This window comes from Simochromis diagramma, unplaced genomic scaffold (assembly GCF_900408965.1).
Source record: "Simochromis diagramma unplaced genomic scaffold, fSimDia1.1 OVJJ01000685.1, whole genome shotgun sequence".
Lineage (NCBI taxonomy): Eukaryota > Metazoa > Chordata > Actinopteri > Cichliformes > Cichlidae > Simochromis > Simochromis diagramma.
Window position 1 is genome coordinate 15,682,961 of NW_024387477.1, and position 25,028 is coordinate 15,707,988.

General features: G+C 38.2%; 1 protein-coding gene across 4 annotated transcripts in view; it reads right to left on the minus strand.

Moving 5' to 3' along the window:
• Positions 1-25,028, minus strand: part of drp2 (dystrophin related protein 2) — a 167,436-nt gene that overhangs the window by 31,117 nt on the left and 111,291 nt on the right. For all 4 annotated transcript variants that reach the window (XM_040015882.1, XM_040015879.1, XM_040015880.1 and 1 more), the window contains 7 exons: positions 23,484-23,640; positions 14,856-14,976; positions 14,179-14,290; positions 10,836-10,992; positions 8,444-8,590; positions 2,088-2,166; positions 178-238 (listed from right to left, as the gene is read on the minus strand). In XM_040015882.1, coding sequence (XP_039871816.1) covers positions 178-238; positions 2,088-2,166; positions 8,444-8,590; positions 10,836-10,992; positions 14,179-14,290; positions 14,856-14,970 — 671 coding nt within the window. In that variant the 5' untranslated portion in view covers positions 14,971-14,976; positions 23,484-23,640. The remainder of the gene's footprint in view (positions 1-177; positions 239-2,087; positions 2,167-8,443; positions 8,591-10,835; positions 10,993-14,178; positions 14,291-14,855; positions 14,977-23,483; positions 23,641-25,028) is intronic.

Below are 25,028 nucleotides of genomic sequence, written 5' to 3' on the forward strand. Positions count from 1 at the left end.
TTTGGCCATACCTATAAGACCACACGTAAAAATACTGCACCACAGGTAAAAATGCAATATGTCTACCAGCTTTGAAAAACAGCAAATGAGCCCAATTTTGCTCTAACGACTTAATCTGCCGTGGAAAAAGTACATTTGCTCCGACAACACAGACGCTGACCGTGAAGTTACACTTACTTGATGTAGTAGGGCACTTTGTTTGGGGAGATAGCACGCTCCCATGGTATCTGCACTGAACCTGTGCAAATACAGAGAGACAAAATCAATTTTGAAATAGGGATGTCATGCATGAACAGCCATTGTGCACAGTGTCCCTGTCAGCATGTCCAGACACCATATCCATTCAGGCCTTCTTAACAGAGCTAAACAGGCACAGTACAGCCAAAGAGACAAGTCTATTGTGTGGGATTTCCACAGAGTATTGGTTTGTTTGGCACGGCGTAATAGAATACTGGAGGTAGAGAAGACGGTGACACGGGATGGCTGTAGCATTTAACGGTCCCCCCAAACTGAACCACAGGAGGTTCAGCAAAGAATCAAAGAGGGTGCAAAGACAATACCAAATAACACTCCATGTCACTGCCCATCACTGTTTAATGACATGGGACAATGCAGACCTGTGTGCTCTGTATCTATAAAACACACCAAACATTAAAATCACATTAAAAGCACTAGCACATAGGTGAAGTCTATAATTTATCATCTTGGTAGTTAGTTGGACATCTACCACTCACCCTAACAACCCTTCCAAAGCAACAGCACAGTAGCAGTGCTCCTAACAACCTGCAAAACTTTTTAACGGCTTCCATCTCAAAGCTTCCCAGATCACATTGTAATCGCTAGAACAGGCCTGATACACGGAGGCAGCACCTGCACCTTAAAAGACCCAAAGGACTCACTGCCAACTTCTCCATGCCAGACACATCTCAGGACTGAGTCCACGCCTCAGTGCGTCAGAGCCGTTTTTGGCAGCACAGGGGGGAACTACACCAGGCAGGTGGTTTTAATGTTTGAGCTGATCACAGTACACACAGATACACACCACAGCTGAAGTAAAAGTACTAATATCAGACTATAAATATTCCACTATAGGGCCTAATCGTACTATGAAGACTAAATATACTCGTCTTGACATAAGTGTAAATATTACATCATTATTCGCCAAACCTATTTTTTCTAATATCTGCTTTTGGGGAAAGTTTCACTTATTCGTGTATCGCACCACTTCAGAAATTGGGTCGTACTGCTAGCAACTAAAATATATTAAGTGACTCTACTAGATACAATACAGCTTTTTTCTTCAGAATCACAAAGTAAATTATTTTGAATATTCTTAATACTTAACAGTTTTGTGTCAATAGAAATTGTGTGCATATATATGCATATCCATGTCCTATATGGAATATGAAACAAGCTGAAATATAGGCATGTTGGTGCATAAAACCACATAGACATAAACCCAGACATCTCTGCAGGGCATAGTGGGCTGAGCTGGCAGTGAAGTAGTGCTATATAAGCCCCAGTGTGGCATCTCTGATCCAGCGTGACAGCAGTAAATCTGGATGGGGTTGGTGAGGACACTGGAGACACACAAGTACACGCCAACACTTCAGATGCACTTGCACAGAGAGATCCCTGCATCATTCAGCCTTTTCACTTCATCAGTTTAAACTAGGCAAGGTAAATCCAATTTTTCAGCCCCCTACAGCCCCACCCCCACCCCTACCTTCCCGCTACTCCTTTGTAGTCTTTGAAGAGCAGTAGGTAAAAGAAAAGACAGAATTCACAAATATGTATCCCTGCTCAAATGAGAGCAATGACTCTTGTGATGAGCTTCACCGGGAATACTCGTCACAGCAGCGTGCTAGAGATGATAAAGACAGATGCACAAAAGCCTCCCAGCTCCACCTCTAACCCAAATGCACACACAGCCCAGTGCGGGCACACACACACAAACACAGCAATTAATAGTCTTATCACCATTAAACTGTAATACACCTAGGCTTCTTTTCTCTGCCTCGGCACAGGGTGGTACAGAATGGTGCAACATGAAGCACCAACTTCAAATAGCAGAAAATGGCTCTTACTGGAAAGGAAGTGCTGCGATCCGGGGCCAAAGTCTCTATGTGCATCCTGGAGCTGCTTCAGCCGCTCCTCTATGGAACCCTGAGGACACACGCAAACACACACATGCAGAGTCAAATCAAAGGGAACCGTGCTGTTCGTCCCTGCACCACAAAATCCCCACAATAGAAACGCACACACACAGACCACCTGCTTCTCCTCCATTAGTTAACCGCGGAATATAAATTATGTCTTTTTTTATCTGCTGCTCCTCTTGAAGGACTTTGAGAGCCTTTGAAGAGCACGAGGTAGGAAATGTAGACTGATATTAGAAAATAATATGTTTTGTTGAAACAAGAGCAGTAGCTTCTGGATGCAGTGTCAGTGCAGCTGGGGGGGAAAGGAGGAAAAGAGGATGACATGAGTGAGAGAGATAGATGGGTGCAAGAGCTCACGTGTGCTGGGTAAATAATCACGGAGACCGTGGAGTTGACAAAATTAAGTTTGCCACTGCCTTTGTAAAAACATTTCATCAGTTATGTTCCCCACCAAATGGGATTTAGTCTGCCTAATCCTGGTTTATTTGAAATATATTGGATTTGGCACTTGAATCGTTGTCAGCTGGATGTTGAAACGCATCCTCAAACAATGGGAGGTAAATCCACTCTGTGTGAGGTAGACAGATAAATTGAGAAAAAGAAACGAGTGGGAGACTGTTAGACTCCAAAAAGATGCACCTGCAGTGGGATATAATTTGTAAAGATAGATATATATTAAGTTAACATCTCCCGGTGATATGTACACATATCATTGCTCCCCTGTGTGATTTAAATTGGTTGGGACTAATATAGAGCACTGTCAATGTGCCGAGGAGATACAACTGCCAACTGTTCTGTGTTGTAAAATCTATTTGCTGTACAGGCAATTTGGGTTGCCATAAGGAAGACAAATGACTAAATTATCCATGATCGACAAATATTAGCAAATCAAATTTTGCTAGCGTCAGTCCAGCCAAAATAAAAAGGGTACAGGATGTTGCTGGGATTTAAAATTTATCATTTTAATTAAGACAGCAAAACGTGACTCCAGAGAGCGAGACAAAGGAGGAGGTTTCTCCATTCATTTCAAATTAATTGAATTGAATTCAGTTTTTATTTTTAAAGCACCAAATCACATGAATGGGTACTTTATATTGTTCGCTAAAGACCCTGCAGGATTGTTAGTCCTCACCAAGATACCACATCTGCGCATCTCAACTCCCTTATTTTTATACTGTGAATGCAGAAAGACAGCAGATCAACTAAAGTACAAGCTAGGCAGCTCAAACAAGATTGAAATGATTTTCTCTCATTTTTAACATCTATCTCTTCAAATGTTGCTTGGGCCCTACTACAATCACAGAAAATCTGAAGGAAATCGAAAATCTGGGAGATGAATATCTGCTGGTGTCTGTGGATACTCAAAATCTGTTTACCACACTGTACATCAGATAAGCTTTCATCTACCTTCATTTACCACCTAAATCAAAGACCAGAGGGCACACGAACTGTGCGGCACATAGCTGCTTCAAAGATATACGTAGCAGGAATAGTTGCTGTGAAAGAACTTTTGCATGGAGACTCCTTTTACAATTTATGGACATAAATTAGGAGCAAGATAAGCCAAACCCTGCTCTTTCTTCATATACCAAATTGAATAAGAATGTAATGTAAGAATCTAATATAAGAATGCAATAATACTCAAAAATGCTTCTTAAATGAGTAGAGAGGAAACACATTGTAGATTTGCATTTGATTTTGTACTTTTTGGTCATTTTTGAACACCATAATGTTTAAGAAATGGCTGCATACACTTAGGTATGATTATTGATGGTTGGTTCTGGAGTAAGCTTGTTAGGTTTGGCTGTGCCAGCAGGGGGAAACTTAATTTTTTTTAACTGTAAAATCTCAGCGTAAGCAATTAATTAAACTGCTGATGTTTAAATTCTGGTTATGACGACTTTCTCTTTGGGTCTGAGCAGGATTTGAAGATTCCCAGTGGTCTCACACCATCTTTAAGTTTTGTACATGTTGTGGTTCCTGTCAGCTTCATCAAGCCATAACCTCCCACTTGTACTGGGACAGTTTAGAGCCACGTGGAAAGTGATTGGTGATGAGTGATGAGAATTAGCACCTCTAAGTGGGAAAGGGAGGGATTTTGTGGAAGAGTTCTGGTATCTAGGGATGGTGTTTTTGAGTAGGGGTAGACTGATGTGGGTAATTGTCAAACAGGCTGGTAAAGCATTTGCAGTGATGCGGCATAAAGCAGTATAATGTGAATATTTAATTGCTTTTGTAGATTAGGCAACCCAATCTGAATAGCACGGCTGGAGGGTAAACCATCAATAGTCTGTAAATGGTTGTGAGTTAACAGTACTGGGCACTGCTGCAATCTAATGCCACCTGTCAGAGTTACCACTTTCAGCATGTTTTTTTGCATGTTTATTGAGGGTGAAAAAAGCTGCTTTGTGTGGACCTCATCTCTCCCTTTAGCCTCTTGTTTTATTCCTGTCACTAGGGTAATGCTAGCTGTGACAATGGATGACTGGGGTTTTCAGCACGTGTGAATGTTCTAAACAATCATCTAAATTTCTCTCATTAACTCTTATCAAAGAAAAATACATCTACAGCAGAAGTGGTGTAGGTTACTAATGTATAGAAATAAAGACTCTGTGGGAGTATCTTACTGGTTTGCAAGCAAAGGCCAGTGAACTTAATTAGTTCACCACTAAAAAGACATATCACAATGACATGGTACCCGATAACAAAGTACAAGCTTTGTCTTACACCCACACATCCACTGCTTGTATTACTGATTCTAGGGAGTATATTCTCTACATTAAAACATTGCTGCAAAGAAGTTCACATTTTTCCGGAGAGCTATTTTTGAAGCTTTGTTGCGTCATCTACCCACCTAATCTGTTTGGTTCTGAGTCTCATTGTTCACTGATAACACATTTAAAATTTAACCATATTTAGGATTACATGCTTAGAATTAGAATAGGGGGTTGCTTGAAAGCATTTCAGTGACAGTCTATAGTATTGTAAGCATCATTTAAACAAGTGGAAAACCATTGAGTAGTTGTGGAAATGCTACATTAAGGTGCATGAAAGGGAAGAAATCATTCAGAAAAATCATATTCACCCTATATTACTGTACAATAAAAGGGAAAAAAATCATGGAAGTTGAATTTATTTTGAGGAGATATTTCTGTACCAACATGGTGGGTGGACTAACTGACAGACAACTATTGCCATAGAGCATCTACCTACAAGTTTTCAGGCTAGTTATTGAGAAAATCTTTAGAAAGCACTGACACATGATTCTTACAGGGCTGCATTATTATTGTTTATTTGTTATTTCTTTCAGTCCCACAGAGAGCCTGGAAAAAAAAATCTCTTGCTGACAAATCAGAGGCACGGCTTCTCTATAGTGGTCTGTTCTGTTTTGTTTTGTTCTGTCCATGAAGTGCTCAGAGCTACGGACGCAATCTGAAAGTCACACTGAGACAAGTCACAGCGAGCGTGCAAAGTGGGTACTAGGAATTAACTTCTAAGAATAGTTTAACAGACACTGAAAATCATCATGCTCAGAGTGGAGACACCTCACGAGGAAACAAGGCTGGAGTGGCAATCATCATGTCAGGGTGTGGAAGAGGTGTCATGACAGTTATCTAATGGGAAGGGGATGTTCTCACAAGAGATGCAGTGAAGGCTGAGAGTTTTGTTGTGCTTGCAGGAGTGTTACTAGGTTACTGATGGCGGGTAAAGCCTGTGCTTGAAAAACACTGCAGTTAAAGTAATGCACAGTAGATAATGCATCAACTAAGCATTCTGCTAAGCACTGAGAGGAAGCCAAGTTCAGTTCAATTTTTAAAGGGGGTTAAGAGTAAGTGCTTTCATGGCACTGATGAATTACCCTCTTCATTTAAGTGCATGGGTTTAAATATATGTTCATCTCATTGGTGCACTGATGTACACTCACTGCACACTTTTCCTATTAGAAACACCACCAGATGGATAAAGCTGTTGTATGCAGTCAAGACAGACTCTGTTGTCATTGGTACATTTCTTACCAATTGTGCCCTACACTGACGTGATTTTATCACATTATATTCTGCAGATTTATGCTATGAATCCATTCTACCACAATGGCACTAAAATAACTATAACCATGCAGAATATTGTTATAATAATATAGAATACCATTAGTACACATTAGCTTGATGGCTGGCTTGGGTAAAGGCTGTGACACCACTGACAGACAGCTAGAGTGAAATGGAGCATTAGAGTGAATAAAATTATAGATTTCTCTAAATGTGAAAATCGCGGCAAATATTTGCGATCGAGGACAAAAGTCTGGTAAAATATATAATTTAAAAACAGAAATGTTCCATATTGTTTTACATTCTTCCTTATAATGTAGTTTCAGTTCATTTAAGTTTGCAGGTATTTGTTTATGCACAGCTCCTTTAAGCACAGCATCTCAACCAGGTCGAGGTCTGGACTTTGACTGGGCTTATGCAAAAAAATGGATGAAAATGATTAAAAATCACGGTAATGCAAATTTGCTGCTGTTCTTGGGAACATTGTCCTGCTGCATGACATGATTTTGACACATTTGACTCAAGAATCCTTGGCTATACAGAGGAGGTCATATGCAACTCAGTGCCTGCAAGGTGCCCAGGTACTGAGCTTGGACTGGTAGTGCTGGGATGCCCACCTCTGGCATTTAGTTAACACGCACAGGAGCGCCACAGACCAGGAAACTGTCAAAACCTCTGCTGTTATAGAGGTGGTCACATTTCATGAAGTGCTGCTAATCATGTGCTTTTGATTAGCAACACCTGGCTGCTATATAATTAATATAAAAAAATACAAGATATGAAACCTGTGATTAAAAAAAAAGAGGCTGTATTTCAACAAGAAGGGAATAATATATAAAACAGGAAACGGAGAGGAGAAACAACTCCACAAATTAGTCAGTATTTTACAGCAGGAGTGTTGTTTTACTTTTTTTCTTCTTCTTGTTTTATGATTGATTTCACACAAAGTCACTGTTAATGAAAAAATTGTACACTAAAAATGAAAGAAACAATACATGTTTTATGAAGTCCCCTTAAGGTTTTAAAGCTTCTTAAGGTTTTTTTAACCTCCTCCAAGTGGGTAGGAGGCACTCATTACTTTTTTCCTATTGTTATGTCTTCAATTGTAATGGTTTAGGGCTCTTAAGCTTATGAAGGTAAGGAATGACTCTAAATAATTGTGACCATTAAACATATTTAATAACAAATGTATCTACATTCCTGCTCATTTCCTTAGTTTGAGCTCCCTTAGAAAGAGAAAGAAAGGGGAACAAAGAAAAAACGAGCTCATCACAGGAATGAAATGCCATTGGAAAAACAACAGATGTTCATAAAGCAGGTTAATATTGTGATTAGTATGTCAAGGCTGCTGGGATTTGATACATTTACATGCTCCCAATGCAAATCCAACATTCACTCAGCCAAGTTTCTATACTATTAGTACGAGTTTTGAAACTGAATTTTATTCTGTGGGAAAAGAAAAAACAAAAACCAACGTCACTGCAAAAATAACAATAAAGAAATTAAAACTTCAAGCGCAACTTGGTTTCATTTAACACATTCTATAAATATTCTACATTTTGACCTTAAGAATGTTTTATTTCCCCTGAGATTTATAAGCAATAAGCCATAACTTTGTATACAGACGGTGAAAACAGCTAAATAGACTGCCTCTAAAGCTCAAAATACACTTACCAACACATCCAACCAGCTTAATAATTTTAAGGCAACTTTTCTATGAGACTCACACACAAACAGTAATGTATAATGACACTGTACTCTGGCTGTGGATTTTTTAACTAATCAAATAGCTATATTTCTCTATCCAGTTTTTTCACTTAGATTTGATCTAATCTGATAAATTTTCCCAAACAAAGATATGTTCTAAAATTTTATACTCTTTCTTTAAAATTACCAATCTTGTGATGTTGCTATCCAGTGGCTTCAACCGTTCTGTGAGTTAAGTGAGAGATACATCATTGATCTTTCAGCCTGCAAACATACTCTGATCTTCCTCTTAAATGGTATGAAAACTCTTCATCACGCACACGGCCCCTCATCAATGTCCAAAAGCACACCGCTGTGCTCAAAAGATGTGTAAAACATAAAACAGTTGGAAGCCAGAAGTATAGACACCATTAAAAGTCCAAACATTGCACATGGAATCACTCTCTTATGTCCTCTTGAATGTGACTGCTGCACAACCTGCTGCTGACAGAGTCAAACAGGCACTATGGACCCAGTAGTGAACTCTACCTGAAGCACTTTCCATCTGCTGTTGAGATGCTCCAGAGCACGGGCATTCTCCATCGATAAATGGACGTCGGAGATTGCCAGCTGGTGGGCTAGATCATTGATGTGCTTCATGCCCTCTTTCACCTGGGTCAGTTCCTCCTTAAATAACTGGATGGAGCATGAGCGAGGACAAGAAAAACAGAGGACCACAGGGAGTTGGACGTAAACAGGAGTAGTGGGAAAAGAGAGGGGGGAAACAGATTAAATACAAAATATTGAACAACATCAGACATAGATGGAATTATAGCGCAATCCAGAAACATCCAGTCTGGACCAACTACATTTAAATTAAATTTTTTTAAAAATCAATGGAAACTTGATCCGTTATAGCTTTCTGGTCTGTTTTAGAAAGAATTTGGCAGAAAGCCATGTTTGAATGTCTTAAGATCAGAAGAGAGAACAGTACTGAAACTGAACCAGCCCCTTTTTATAGTGTGTAAACTGAGAAAACCAGAAAATTTGTAAAATAACTAAGATGGAATGTGAGTATATGCATGCCAGTGTCCCGTGCATTTTGCATTGTTGGTCGTAGTACTGTGCAATATTTCAAAATGTGGTATTGATATGATACCAAGTAGATACAAGGCCACTATCCTAAAGGTAGCTTACATAGGGGAGAGCAGAGCATATGAAATGAAAGCACCATTAATTTTCTAAATCCCAATACATTTTCATGACCATGATTGTTGCTTTCCACCGTTAATTAGTTAAAACAATAAAGCACACATTTCACACTTTTTCACGTGTTTTGAAACACTGTTTTTTGTAGCTCTGGAGTGGAAATAAACTTGGCCAGAAAGTACTTTGGGTCAACTTCTGTTGTTTTCAATGTGCTATATAAACAAAATAGTCCAGGCATTTTCATAGTTCACGTTTGCTTCATTTATTTTTTTCCCCCAACTGCAATAAAATAATTCATTTATCATATTTCAGTGGGATGAATGTATTCAGTCAAAGGGAATCATTCTGCTACAGTAACAATAATGATGAACACTAAACCTGTGAAAGTTAGCTAATGCTGAAGCTCAACGCGAGTAATAACTGAAACATCATTTTCACCACTGCCCGCGTGTTCTTTGCCTCTCTGAAGTACAACTACTTGTCTACAAGCGCTCGTCACTTTTCACAGTGAAACATGGTGATTGCAGCTGTAAGTTAAACTTTTACTTTGAAGGGAAATGGTTCATTTTCAGTTTTCTTCACCCTCACAGTTTCTTCACATTTGCAGACAAGTCGATACCTTCCATGAAAACTATGGGCAATCTGCTCACAAGCCAGTGTTTTTATTTTGTTGACCAATCATTTCTCATGCAGAATGCGCTCAATTGCTTCTTTTGATGTCAGAAAATGAATCCCTGAACCTCTCAAAATATGCTTCCCCAGCAAAAATGAAGAGTTAATAAAAATCATTGGAAATATGAAAAACAGTAAAAAATAAATAAATAAATACATAAATAAAATCTGATATTTTATTTTTACTTTTACAAATTATGTAAGTATTTCTTTTTCATGCAAGAAGAGTTATTAAAATCTTTTTTTCAGTTAGTCTGTATATAATATAAAAGTTATATTTGGATTTTGAGTGTTGATCAGATGAAACAAGACTTAAAAAAATGTAATTTTAGGATGTGTGGAATGTAGAGTAGATGCTGCAGATCTACTCTACATTTGAATGCAAAAGTGTCTAGTGTACTTTTATAATCGCATCCTGTGTGCATCCATGTGTCTGTTTTTGTATATGCATGCACCCATGTGTAAGCACGAGGGAGTAAAGGAGTACAGATGACGCCAACTGACAAGCCTGCCCTAAAGACTGAGCTGAACATGTGCTGTCTGTGACAGGAGTCCAAACAGTGACATGATTATTGTGAAGTGCCCTCGCTTCTAATGAATAGCGCCGCACAATTACAGGCAGCGGCAACAGAACCAATGACCTGTCATTTGTTTAATAACATCTATTCAGCTGAGATTTGTAACTCCTGCCACATCGCAGTGTCATTTTGAAGGGCCTTGTCATCATCTGTCAGATTACAGCCTTTCTGGCAGGAATGTGAATGCAGGCAACAAAAAACAATCACTTTAAAGGAACACAGCTTGAAACAGATCACCTGTTTATGCAGGAGGATCGCATAATTGTGGTTTTTAGAATTGAAAAAAAGAAAAGAAAAGAAAAGCTGGATGTCATTTTTTTGATGTTTGTTTGAGACATGTTGCAATGTGTGCTTTTTCAGAGATAGCCAGAGGCGATAATCTCAAAGGAGACAATTAGTTTACTCTACAGGTAAACCCAATTTAGATTAGTGAGGGAGAGATAAGAGAAAAAAAGAGCCGAGAGTGTACTGCAGATCGGTACCTTGGTAGCATCTATGTGGTCCTGTAGAGAGTCAATGAAGAGATCTCCAACAGGCTCCCAGGCATCCCTCACCCCCTCTGCCTGCTCCAAGGCCCCTGCAAGCTCTTCCATTGCAGCCTGGATCTGAAGAAGACGCTCCAAAGTCCTTTCCATATGTCTGGAGGTTTTGTAGAAAATGCAACTTTTTAAAGTTAACTACCCGATCAATTAAAATCTGGAATCAGTGTGAGGAAATAAATCAATCAAAATCCATGGAGCATGCAGTGAAACAACCCATTTATCCAAATTTACAGGCTGTCATTTCAATAAGGCAGTGTATATAAATATATATTTCATTCCACCAGTTCTAAATGGCTTTTGTGCAAAAACAAGTTTCGATATAGAGAAAAGTGAGCTCTGAATTTCCATGACTTCAAACCTTGATAAATGTGTTTTCATAATTGTTTCTGTAATGGATTATAGCTGCCACATTTTGTAATCAGGTTATGGTAATTGTATTACATGAAATATATTGCTACATAAACCTGCTGTGGAGGCACACACACACAGTCATGGGAAGAAACAACTCTTGGCTTTAAAACCATAAAACACACACACACAGGCATTGTTCTCTTGTATGGATGTATGATCTTATTTTTTGATAAAATAAAAAAGTTTTATTATAAATATACACCACAAGCTCATTCTTTTAAACAAACACAGTGGCTGTAGCTCAGGAGGTAGAGCAGATCACCTACTGATCAGAAGGTCGGTGGTTCGATCCCTGGCTCCTCCAGCCAAGTATCCTTGGGCAAGATACTAACTCCAACTTGCTCTCCGATGCATCCATCGGAGTATGAATGTCGTTAGAAAGCACTAAGTGTAGATAAAGTGCTTGTGTGATTGGGTGAATGAGGCATGTTGTATAGAGCGCTTTAAGAACTCCGTGAGAGTAGAAAAGCGCTATATAAGAATCAATCCATTTACCAATTTAATTGCTCTTTGAACCTTTTCCATTTCATTTCTTACCTACTTCAACTTAATTTGTAGAGCTCATTTTCTCTTATTGCTAAATTTCTAAACACAGTAATTTTCTAAAACTTTAATCTTTAACAGCTGACAAAGGTTAACCACAAATACAAGACAGATTTAATTTCTTAAACATGATTCAGAAATTCAGAAATGATCTAATTTAACCAATAGCAGACATTCTTGGTCTGACACCAAGAATGGGTAGAAATCATCTAAGATGAAAGGAAGAAAAATGTGGAAAAAACCTTTCCATTTTCCATGTTTATATTTCATATTTATAACTCCATACAATTATATACTCACAGGCCAATTCATTAGTTACCAGCACTGGGTGTAACGTGCTATGTTTAACATCAGAAGACGTTTACAGTACGGTCCTAAAGGAAATGTTCTGCATAGCTTGGTTGTAACAAATGGTTATTTGACTTATTATTGCCTTCCACTCAATTTAAGCCAGTCTGTCCATTCTCTTCTGACCTCTGTTATCAACAAAACAACTTCTCTTTTTCTAATGATTCTTTGTAAACACTAGAGATGGCTGTGTGGGAAAATCACAGTAGATCAGCAGTTTCTAAAATACTAAGACCACCAGATCTGGTGCCAGATCACTTAAATCACCTCTCTTCCCCATTTCCTCTGATGCTTAAATTAAATTTCTGAAGGTTATCTTGACCATGTCCAAATACACTCAGTTAAGTGCATTAATAAGCAGTTAAAGAGGCGGTTCAGATGAAGTGTACTAACAATCTTCAACTATCACAATCTCGAATATTTGCTGTATATTACATGTAGATTGTATTTTTGCAGATTGCACAGTATGCCCTGAACATTGTATTGTAATGAATGTTCCATGCTGTTTTTACAGACTATTGTTTTCAGCATCGATTAAATTATTTTTAAAAAAGAAAGAAAGTAATTGCCACATGGCTATGATGACAAAAAACAAAAGCCAAGAACACTTGCTAGATATGGTCTGTGGACCCTGATTAAGACTTAGAGTTTATGCCAATTTGCTTGAAAAATAAACTTAACATATCACTCAGTTTTCTGTGGTAATACTTGCACTACATGATATCTACTTCTCTTTTATCTCTTTTGGTTTTGTTTTGTTTTTTTTGTTTTGCTTTGTTTTTTTTAATGAAACAATTTTATTATTTGATGTTTGGTGTTCCCAGAAGTGTCGGAGGTTTTGTGAAAGTAGTTTGAAAATTGATTTTTTTGATTATTTGAAAAATAGGAAATGGTTTCAACCAATCTGCTTAAGTAATTCTGAGAAACTGTATTAAAATTATGACAAATATGCATTTCTTTTTCCTTTTTCCATTAACTCCATTCTATTATCTCTGTCTTTATCTGTCTTGTTCATTATACATAGACTACAGAGCATACTGCGCGGACTCACAAAAGCAAAAAGAATAATCACATATGCCACACCTCTCATTTATATTTAATCATAAGCGAGCTTTAGTCACTCTTCATGACTAAAAGAAAAATAAAGTAATGAATAACAAGTTGTCCAATAGTTTCACAGGCACAGAGACCACAGAATTTGTTTTATTCACTGATGTTTTGTCATTACTAGTTTAATTTAAAAACACTAATTACTAAAATTGTATTGGCAAGGCCTGCAGAGGACACAAATACTTATATTCTGAAGAAAGATCTAAAATAATTTTCCTTGTACTCAACTTGATTAAAAATTATGACAGACAAAGAGTACAGAGTCCCAGTGGTGGAATAAATGAAGGGACGGATAATAACCCAGTAAATCTACAGCGTACTTGAATAGAAGTATATATGAATTATCAGCAAAATGTGCTCATCATACTAAAAACTGGCCAGTGTGAGCAACATTATATTGATTGAATTATGGAATGTGTAAGAAGGCTTTTACTACTGTATCAGGTAAGGATTAAGCCAAAAAAAACCCACAAAAAAACACAAAAACCCCACAAAAAAACAGTTCTACTACGCTATCTTGAATTCCTCTAATCTTTCTTTAATCTCTTGGGGGGCTTAATCAATTATTTAAACAGAAGTAAGTTCAGAGACTAAATGTATCTTTGGTAAATTTTCTAGCAACTCCTAGATATCTGAAATATGACAAGCTGTCAGATAAATGCAGTAAAGTAAATTTTACCCTGGATTTTGGTGGAAGCAGAAGGTGCCATCCAGTGGGAATACTAAAGCACAAGTATTTCAAATTCGCAATTAAATAATCCTGATAAACTATAGTAAACAATCCGAGTATGGTTACTTTTCACCAGTTCAGAAACCACCCTTTATCAGAACAAGATATTTTATATATATATTACAAATAAAAGAGTCTGACCTGTGGCGGTCCACACAACGTGCTGTCAGTTTTTCCCACAGGTCACTGGCTACGTTCGCCTGCTTCCACACAGAGCGGCTCACGTTCAAGATCCGCCGGCGTGGAGACACCTCTGTGGAAGATGGAAGAGGTTTGATGGGGTCATGCGGAGGTAACAGCATAAAGGTGCAAAAGAAGAAGTAATAAACGGGAGCATACGGAGAAATAACAGGGTGAAGAGAAGAACGGGGGGTTAGAAGTCAGCCAAGAGAAGAGTAATGATTTAAGAAGGATGGCATATCAACTCGATGAATAGAAACAGGGAAAGAGAAAGGCAGGGGGCAGCTCATGTTGGGGAACACAGTAAGGTTGATTGCTAGAGTATTCCCTCAATGAGCAGCCAGAGGTGAGAGCCAAACACTACAAAGAGGATGTAACCGTGGAGAACCAGAGGAGCATGCTGTATTATTGATCTGAGCAGATGGTACTTTAGAGGTGGTGAACTAGAGCTAATTGGTCCTGACCCACACATTTTCCCTAAACTCAGTGTGACACGAGAGGACGGATCACTGCTAATAACTACTAATGGAACGTTTCACCTGCATGGGTCCTACCAAAGGAACTCAACTAAGGGGGGGTGTATGAGTATGACATTTTGGCTGGAGCAGCAGTTGGCACAGCCGATGGAGGGAGCAGACCTTTTCCATCGGTCAGGGTCTCCTCGGGCTCCTGGAAGGGGTGCTGAGCCAGAAATGCCTGGGCAGACTCCAAGACAGAGTAGATAAATGGCCCACGGGACTTGACATCCTCCATGAATGCCTGCAGGGATACAGAGATGGAAAAATGTAAAACTATCTCCAAACTTAAGGGCTTTTTCCTCAAAGGACGATGAGGAAGACATGGTCGCAGTTGAACCTGCATCTATTCTCAGAGCATTCTAATACTTAATTATGCAAAATAAATCATCAAATAACTGAAATATTATTATTATTATTATTAGAAAATATTATTTCAGTTATTTGATAAATGACATTAATCACCAATCGTTGTAACCTCTGGGCTCTTAAACTGCTTTTTTGAAGTTGTAATGTCAAACTTTTTCTGGCTTAGTAAAAAGTAGAGATAGATTGGATACTGGTCCAGTGGTGTTAGGCATCAGAGACAATGAGCAGATGCATGGTTCATCTGTTCAGTTCAGGTCTATGTTGTTCTGTGTTTACTTTGCCATGTGACAGTAGCTGCTCTCAGCAGAGCTAGCATCAAGGAAGCAAACAGCAGGCGGTTTAGAGGTGTATCACAGTCTTCTATCTTTGCGAATGGTTTTTACTTAAACTTTAAACTGTGATCAGAGTGAATTGACATGACTCAAAAACATCCAGCAATGACAATGGTTGTTGATTTACTTTCACTTTCATCATGTTCACTCATAGATTTTACCCGAGGAGCTAGAAGGTCACTGGTTTAGTGTAACAGTTGTTGGTAAGCTTTTACCACACTTACAGTAATACTGTATACTGTGTTGTTGTCAGTGCCATTAATTATTATTTCACTAGTGTGAGGAGGAAAAGGGAGAATCTACTGTGGCTGTAAATGACAGCAGTTTGTACCCTAATGTCTCTCACTTTGATCTGAAATACAACCAGTGTAGTCAGTCTAGTTGCTCCTTCAGCTCCTGGTACTTCTCTATTTTCTCGTGCTCCTTCTTTCTCATGTTGCTGTCAGCTACAATTGCGTCTCTTACAACTGCAGTCTTCTTCTCATTGTCAACCACTTCTATGTCTGGTTCACTGGCCAACAGCTGCTTGTCTGTCTGGACCTTGAAGTCCCACAGGACCTTTGCCCTGTTGTACGCAATCACTTGCATGGTCTTCCATTGGGAATTGGGGACTTCTAACACACATGCACCACAAATGTTCCTGTACACTATCGCAGTCACTTGGTTGTGCCTTCCAGTGTGTGGAAAAAGTATAGAAAACATAGAAAACTAGTTGAGGTACACAGCACTATCCTTAAGTAACTATAATCTACTAGTAATACCAGACCGAGGACTGAGTCAAACAACTTTTATATGCCATAAAAATAATCCAAACCACAAAATAGAAAGAAGTTTACATAGTAATAATCACCAGCTGACAAGTCTACCCAAGCCTAATATCAAAATATCAGCAAAACAGACTCTATTTATTTATTTTAAATCAAATTCATTTGGATTTACTTAAGATACTCAATAACAGGGCAACTATGAGCAAAGTTATTTAAACATATCTGAAATCAGGATGTTGGAGATAAAACTTTATGAAAGTTTCTCTCTGTGAAACCACCAGTGGAACAAGTAAAAATGTAGCAAGAAACCCTCTGAGTATACTGGTTAGAGCAAGGGTGTGTTTGACGTCTATGATTTTTTCACTTGGTGAGAATAAATATTTTATTTTTTCTTTCAGAGATTGCATAACCTTCCTTAAAGATTACAACATGCCACACAGATTGTTTAGCTAACCTATTTAAGAAACACTAAATGGCGTACATAAAATTAACTTGCTCAAATGCATGGGTTACTTAACACAATCACTAAACACACATAAATACACACACATACACACACACACACACACATTCCAGTGAAGTTACACAGCTCTCTGCTTGTGATGAGAGCCCAGGGCGCATAGGACTCTACTGGGTGCACTGGTCATCTGCCCTTCAAGCACAGAAGAGCCAATTAGCTCAAGAGCTCAGCTCCACTGGGTCACATTCAACAGTACTCACTATGCAAATTACAGACAAGGAGTCCAGCGTGTAAGAAAGCGCAAACACATATACACACCTTCACTATTACTGAGGAGATAGCCAGAGCCTTCCTGGGGCCTCAAAGAAAGCCAACGTGTCAACCTTCTCCATTCTTCTGCACTAATCTTTGTTCTGTTTAAAACATAGCGCAGGTGTGAGAATTAATGCCAGGGATATTTCCTCTCTTCAGAGTAATTTATTTAGGTGAAGCCAATGTTCTCAATCCTCTTACGGTATAAAGAGATTACATTTTCAGCTAAAAATCTACATTACTAGCTGGAATTAGCAGTGCTGTGAGCCACTGCAGGGACAGTGTTTCAGTGTCTATGAAAATCCCCAGGACCAGAGCCCGGCAGGCCTGATAACAGGCAGCGAGTAGAGTGAAACAGAGAGCCCCAAATGAAACACCAGCAAACACCGGCCGCCACCATGCAAACATGCAAAAGTGTGGCACGACGGGGAGCTGCAGCAAGAGATAAGATTCCCAGTGCAACAGTCTTGAAGAAAACCTGCTTTCTGTCTTTTTCCTCTTCCTCTCTCACACTCTTTCTCCAAGCGCAAATTCCCTCCTTAACCTTTCATTCTCGCCTCGCCTCCTTCCTTTCCTTTACCCACTTTTCATCCTCTCTAGCTCTCTATTCTTTCCGTCGTCTCTTTAGCTGCTTTGCTGCCCAAAGAGGAGCTGAGCCATGGATTCCCTGAGCCAGCTGTCATGTTAAAACTTTAATTCCAGCTAAATTTCACACTCAGAGGCTTCATCTTTGGTTGAAGGAACATTAAGAGCGAAGTCTTCAGATCAGATTAAGATACATAATGCATGGCGGAGAAAAAGTCAGGGGGAGGAAATAACTTCATTGACTTGGTCTAAACATTTTGACTCCCTTTACTCATCCCGGATGCTCCTTTTCTATGTGCTTCTGACAACACAGAAGTAGATGAATTTTCATTTCATTTTCCTTTTGCAGCTGCTGCAGACACACAAAATCCTTTCCAATGCCAAATTGCTCAGTCGTCCCAACACCGAAGCACGCACAGCCATACACTATTTCCCCCAATACGTATCTTACCCTTCTGTCACTGCCCCAAATATACACACAGCAAATATGCTCCCAAGCCAGGGCTCATGCAGATGTAGAGACACACATACACAAGTGTAATACAGTGAGAACTCCACTCACACACAACAACATCAGAATAAATCCACTTAAGATCAATAATTCACATTTCTTAAAACGCTTTAATTCTCTATAGAAAACCGAAATGCAATTTCCCTCTCTGCTTTGTCGGAAAAGTTTTAGAACGACCAGACGCTCGGGAAGCGGAGGCATCACAGATTATAAAGGCATGCTGTGCTGAAAATGGGACATTCGAGGAGAGAGGAGAGGAGCAGAAAGGAGAGGAGAGGAAAGGAAAAATTGTACATTACATCCTAGTAAGGATATACTAAAAATAGATTATAGTAAATGTTGTATTTTACAATGTTGTAATATATTGTAATTGTAATGTATGTCTTATAAGAGATGGATCTCCCATGTCTCATGATTTATTCATTAGAAATGAACCCAACATGACCCTTTTAGCTTTTTCTGATGTAACACAATTATAAGAATTAATTATAAATCACATAAACATGCAATTTGTTCGAGAAAATGCAAAATCTTTATTTTCTTTATGGGTATAAACCCCCATGTAAGTGGTAATTAAAGAAAGAGAAAAAAATACAGTTGGGGTTATAAAAACCTGTCGAGGGGTAGGAGAAAATACACATAAGAGTGACTAAGAAAAGGGACAGGGAGAAAAGAGAATGAAGAGAAACCGGGGGAGAGCATAGCACAGATAAATGTGGAGTTTAAAGGTGTCTTTTGTTTGGTTTTTTATTGTTATTGCCGGCCTGCTAATTGGGAGTCTGATTTCACAGTGTACCAGTTGAGATGGGAGTTGAAGTGGTGTGAAGCAGGAGCCACAAACCTATAACTGTCAAGTGGCCTTTCAGATGCACTGCACAAACTGGCAGCATGGAAAATTGGAAAAAGGGTGGAATGGGAAACTATGCTGTAGTTACAGAACCAATTACAAGTTTGTGCGAGCGGAGGCTACTGTAGGTGTCTGCGTGTATGTGTGCATGTGGCTACATCACTACCACTTCACAAGATATATCACTGCCGAGTAAGGGCTAAGGTGATTTAGTGGGAAATGAAAAAAAATATCCAGGAGATCATAGTTGATGTTTTTCCAAATACTTGCTATCACAAAGAAATCCGAAGAGAGTAAAAATGAATGGTTTTATACCTTCCACACACACTCCTTAAAGTATATTATAAAGCCTTGAATATTTGATTGCATTATTTGACTTAAATAATAATCAAAATCATTTTGTTCTAATGGATGACACACACACACACACACACACAGAGAAAGGGAGGGAGAAAGAAAGGGAGAGCTGCCTGCTAGGCAGTTCCTGTCTGTACCAACTTTATGAGTTTCCACTAACACACTGCACACAGGGCTATAAGACATGTCAAGTTAAAAAGATTTCAGTTGAAAGATTTCCCTCCCTTAAAGACATCATGGGATTTCTATGGTTGTGCCACCAGTGGGTATCATTAACACACAGGAAATCCATTTTTTCTTTTGATCTCGTCAATAAAAATTCACTGACAAAATATTGAAACTTGCACTCATTATGCTGGCTTGTTAAATCGAACAAGTCTGATGTAATAGAGCTTGGAAACTGGATGCATGTATGGTAAGTATGGCAACAATGTAGTCTAAACACAGAAATTCAACTTATTATACTTGATTTGTTTGTAAAAGTCCAAATCAGCTGTTAAGATATTATGGTGGAGTACCTTTTTATGCTGACACCATCAAACATGAAATGCATACGCACTCAAAGACATACCACATATGTGTTATGTTAACTGATGATTTTCAGTTGTTGCAGGTGTGATAACGTGCAGCAACTTAACCTTTTAATAATCTCTGTTTTAGATCAGTGATGTTGTGATGGCTTGTCCTGCAAATACCCTGCCTCTCACCCAAAGTCAAGTGGGTCCATCACCCTCTGCAACCCTGAGCTGAAAGAGATTTAATGCATGTGAAATTTCTCTTCCTTTTGATGTATTTTCTAAATAATATATTTAATCACCACTTATATGTTGGAAGGTTGTCTTTGATCAGCATCACAGTTAAAACTTTGTTGGTTAAGAGAAATGCACTTAGTGGTAAATCTAATGCACTATAATTACAGACCCAGCCTTCCAATTATAGGTAATTAAGTAACATAAATAACAGCGTGACAACCTGACAGAAACATAAATGTAGATGTATGATGCTGTGTTTTAAATAACTGCATATACATCTAAGAGCGATAACCTTAAGAGTCAGAGTACATGTTTTGTGCAGGGTGAGGCAAGGACATACACTGGCCAGAAATATTACTGCACGTGTTAACTGTTGCTGTGTGAAACAGACACACACAGGGCAGTGAGCGCCAGCAAGTTTATGGAAAACTGAGAAAGTTTAGAGTTTTCAGTCACCGGATGACTGCTCATTAAAGTCACACACAAATTTCGGCAGATTTACCTCACTACTGCGGGAAAATCTAATGATAGCACAAATTTCTTGGAAGTAATTGAATTCTCAATGTATGAATCAGACTTCCCATTCTGAATGCTGTTATCAGATCTGAACACTGATTGATTAAAACAGCAGTTCTCCTAGTTTTGCTGCAAAGTTCTATGGTGGACTAACTTTGACAACATCTCATCATAACCTAACCTATAAGTTATAGGTTAGGTTATGATGAGATGTGATGAGATGTTATAGGCTATAACCAACCTAACTTCTTCCTTGAAAAAGACCACTAAGTGGGTGTGCAGGGCCTTAAAAGAGAAATGGAGTAGCCAATTAGATTAAAGCACCTCATTCCCATGTGTCTTTAGATGGTGATGAAGATGGGTAGGAGACTTGAGAAGACATGGGCGGGAGCGCAGCCACAGGTCTTGGGCGGGGTCCTTGGTGCCGTCTCGCGGAAGAGAGACCGTGAAAGGGAGCGAGCAGGGACAGGGCCGAGAAATGCCCTATATCATTAATTTCCTCTGAGGAGGACAAGAGTGATAGAATTGAGATATACAACCTACAGACACACATACACCACATCAGAAAGAAATATGTGTCAGTAGGAATATGACGAGTAGAGATAATATATAGAGACACACAGCGAGTATCTAGTATAGCTGTCGATAAATATGATATATATAGTATAGATAATAGAATGGTAGTATATAGATATTATACGTAATATAGTATATAGATATAGATATAATGAGAGATATACTATATAGATACTAATATATAGCGGGTGTATGTATATATATACATACACATCCACAATGACGCGAAAAACTAGTAGCTCAGTGTCAAACATCGAAGAAGGGGCATATACTCCAAAGGTAATACTATATATGTATATAGATACTATCAGATATATATATATATATATATCATATAATATATATATATTCTATATATTATATATATATATATTATATATTATATATATATATATATATATATATATATATATATATATATGTTTGTGTGTATTTTATCTATATATATATATATATATATATGAACAAAAATAGCTGGACAGATACTGTACATGACCTAGGAGGATGTAAAGCTATACACAATAAATTAAGCTTATATAATCATACTGCACTCTAATTAGCTTAACTCCTGTCACAAGAGCTCCTGAGTCCTGCAGAATCAGTTTTCAGCCAATAGCCAAAGTTAAATTATGAGCATCTTTACATTCAGTACAAGTATGAAAACATTCACTGGTCTAAACTGACTTGATCAATTGATCACTTATAAATCTGTTAGCTCCTGGGTTTTTTGGCCCTCTTTCCACACAAGACCTTGAAAGATTTACAGGCCAGTTCAAATCACTGAACCGTGAGAGAATTATCTGAGAGGACGACATGTTGTCAATGTTCCCTAAAGCCTTAAACTTTGTTACTGACAAAAAGAAAACTTAAACTAGCTACCAATTCCATCAGCTTTAAACTGGTAATGCTTGTTTGTTGCTTGTATTCAACAAACACATCACCATTAAGTGGTACACATAACCCACAAAGAATGAGGCCTAATCCTTAGGTGGCTCAGTGTTAATGAATCTGTTTATTTGCCCAAAAGTCTCTAAAATCTTTTAAAATCACAGTTTTAAAGTGCAGCGCTTTGTCCTGCTACAATTAATCCCCTGAATCCCAGCCGTGGATGTAATTTGTGATCTGGAATTGTGAACATGACTTAAAGATGGACAAACACACAAATCACAAAACCTCTAAATAGCTTGAGCTCTATTGTTCAATCTATGTAATTAATTAACCATCTTAGTTTGATTTTTAAGCAACAACATCAAAATTGTAAAGGTTCCAGCTTTAAAAATATTATAATTAGGTACTTTTACTTGTTTCACATACATATGTGTGGATGTCAGGAATCATATCATATCATTTGTGTGTTACAAAAACATAGTAGTTGCGGCTGTGGTTCAGTCAAGTTGAAAAAGAGCAGGCTCATTCCTTAGATTAACCTGGTTAGTTGGAGCAGTTTGTTTAAGCTGTTCCTGACTGAACCAAAAAAAGTGAGCTGGTATAGCTTGCATTTGATTGGAGGGTTTCAAAGTTTGAATTTCTTTCATTATTATTTCACTTAGTTAGTAAACCCATTTCTTTGTGTATTCGCCAGCTGTCTTTTGGAGATCTGAGCATCCTGCAGTGTACTCCATCAATGCCTCCATCAATAGTATCAACGACAGCTAAACTTGGAGAAAGTTTCAGTTATCTAGTATTGATTCAAACTGGACAATAGATGCCGGTTTGATCGATATCTCGGATATCTGCAAAAGCTGGCAGAATAGAGACTTGTTATCTGCAAACTCCAAGCATGCTTATCCTTGTGCTTTTATTACTGCTCTGCTGAAGATTCAAATCCAGAATATTCCCCTGATTCAAATCTGGACTATTTTAGCTTTTATCAAGTAAAAGAAAAAAGTGCAGACACTGCCTCAAAAACCACACATCACACAGGTAAATGGGCTGCATTTATTTAGGCATTTTCTAGACTTTATACTGATCAAAGTGATTTATCCATACTGACACAACAGGGGCATTTGGGGGGTTTAGTGTTCTACATGAGGAAACATCAGCATGCATGGAGACTTTTTGGTTAATGAACTATCAGCACATGACCTCGAGCATGCTCCCAGTATAATTTCATATTGTCTAATATGGACATAGATATATGGCTTTTAAAATTGAGAAGAAAATCCTTTAATATAGCAAGAATCTTATCCCCTCTATCACATATAATCAAAGAATCCATTTATGCATTTTAGTTTCTGTTGTATTTTATATACATGTATGGTTTTCTTTGGCTAATTTTTCAGTATGAATAAGCTGTGTATCTAATTTTCCTTTTGAGAATAACCACATCTTGTAAAATGGGTACTGAAAAGGAATTATCCACATTACCTGGTGGAACTCCCTCTGGTGCTGGACAGCTCCCACATCACCTCCTATGGGCAGCTGCTCCGACAGCTCCTCGTCCTTGGCCGTCAGCCATTCTATGATCTCCTGCAGGGAGAGCTGCAGCTTCCCGCTGTTGTCGGAGAAAGCCTCTAGCCGCACCCTGCCAGCACACACAGCAACACATTGCTTTAGAAAACAGTAGGATTTTCCAACTCACCAAATAAATGCTGCAGATGACAGTTGGTCACTGCAGCCTATTTTGCACAATAGCAACATGTTTACATGTTTTCTTAGATAACTTCTAAACCACTCATTAGCAGTGTCACTTGAATTTGCAATTCAGTAATGACTCTTAATATCACCTGCATGCCATGTTATTTTTCCAGTAGTCACCCAGGTATTTTTCCATTTGAAGTCCAACCTTAAGAGTCTAAAGGTAAGTAGCACACTGTCCAAGGTGAAATCAAAATATATTTCATGAGAAATTTGCTTTTTCAAGGATAAAGAAAATTGTAGCTTTTTTGCAGCAGTGATATGAATTAATCCTTAAAAGATTTTCAAACAGTTCCCACAGATGGCCCAATTTATGCTGATTATTTTGTTGTTCCCACCAGATGGAATACATTATCAGGACAATACTGCAGGAAGTACTTTTTATAGCTACGAGAATGGTGAGCAAAGGGCAAGTAATAAAGGAAGACAGACTGGTTGGTCAGGTGTACATCCTACAGCAAGATAACAACCCACTAACATTTGAAGAAAAGAACTAAATGGTAGGTCTTAAATGGCACTCATTCTGGTTTGGTGTGAAGCGGAGAGGTTAAAAAAAGGTCAAAGAATCTTCCCACAAATGTGTTGCTCTATGTTTAATTTTTATTCGAGAACGAGAGTCAAAACTGTGTTTAGATGATGAATAAGTCAAAAACTTAGTTAATTCTAAAACAAGCTCAGACAACACACCTTTAAACAATCTTGAATTATTCATAATCTAAAGATTTAACACGGGCATCTTTTTTTAACAGCTTGGGTTTATCAATTCTGAAGTAAGCTTCAGATGGTAATGTTTGGTTATCTAAGCTAGAGAGAGGTAGCATGTGATAATTTAAAAGACAACTTATACACAGAGGTAGCAACAATATGCCAAGGTGTGAAGCATCTTGTAGTGCTAGGAGGAAAGACTGCTACCAGGAAAACATGGACATAAAAATGCAGAGTTAAAATACTTTAGCACCTTTTAAGTGTTTATCAGCAAGAAAGAGAAAGAGACTTTAAACATATTGGTAGACACATATGATCGAGTGTAGAGTACCACTATATGTAACACTGTACTTCCAACGTGAACACACAAAAAATCTGTATAAATGAATGCCTTAATTTCAAGTACAATGACAGCATTACTGGATCCATGGACAGGGTGATGGTGAAATGACAGTACAATGCTACATTTTCTTTATTATATTTGCTAAATATAAATACTTTTGTTCTTTTTTTGCAGTCTTTTAATCTATGAAGCAAGGGGATATTTTAAATGTATGTGTTACAAAAAGT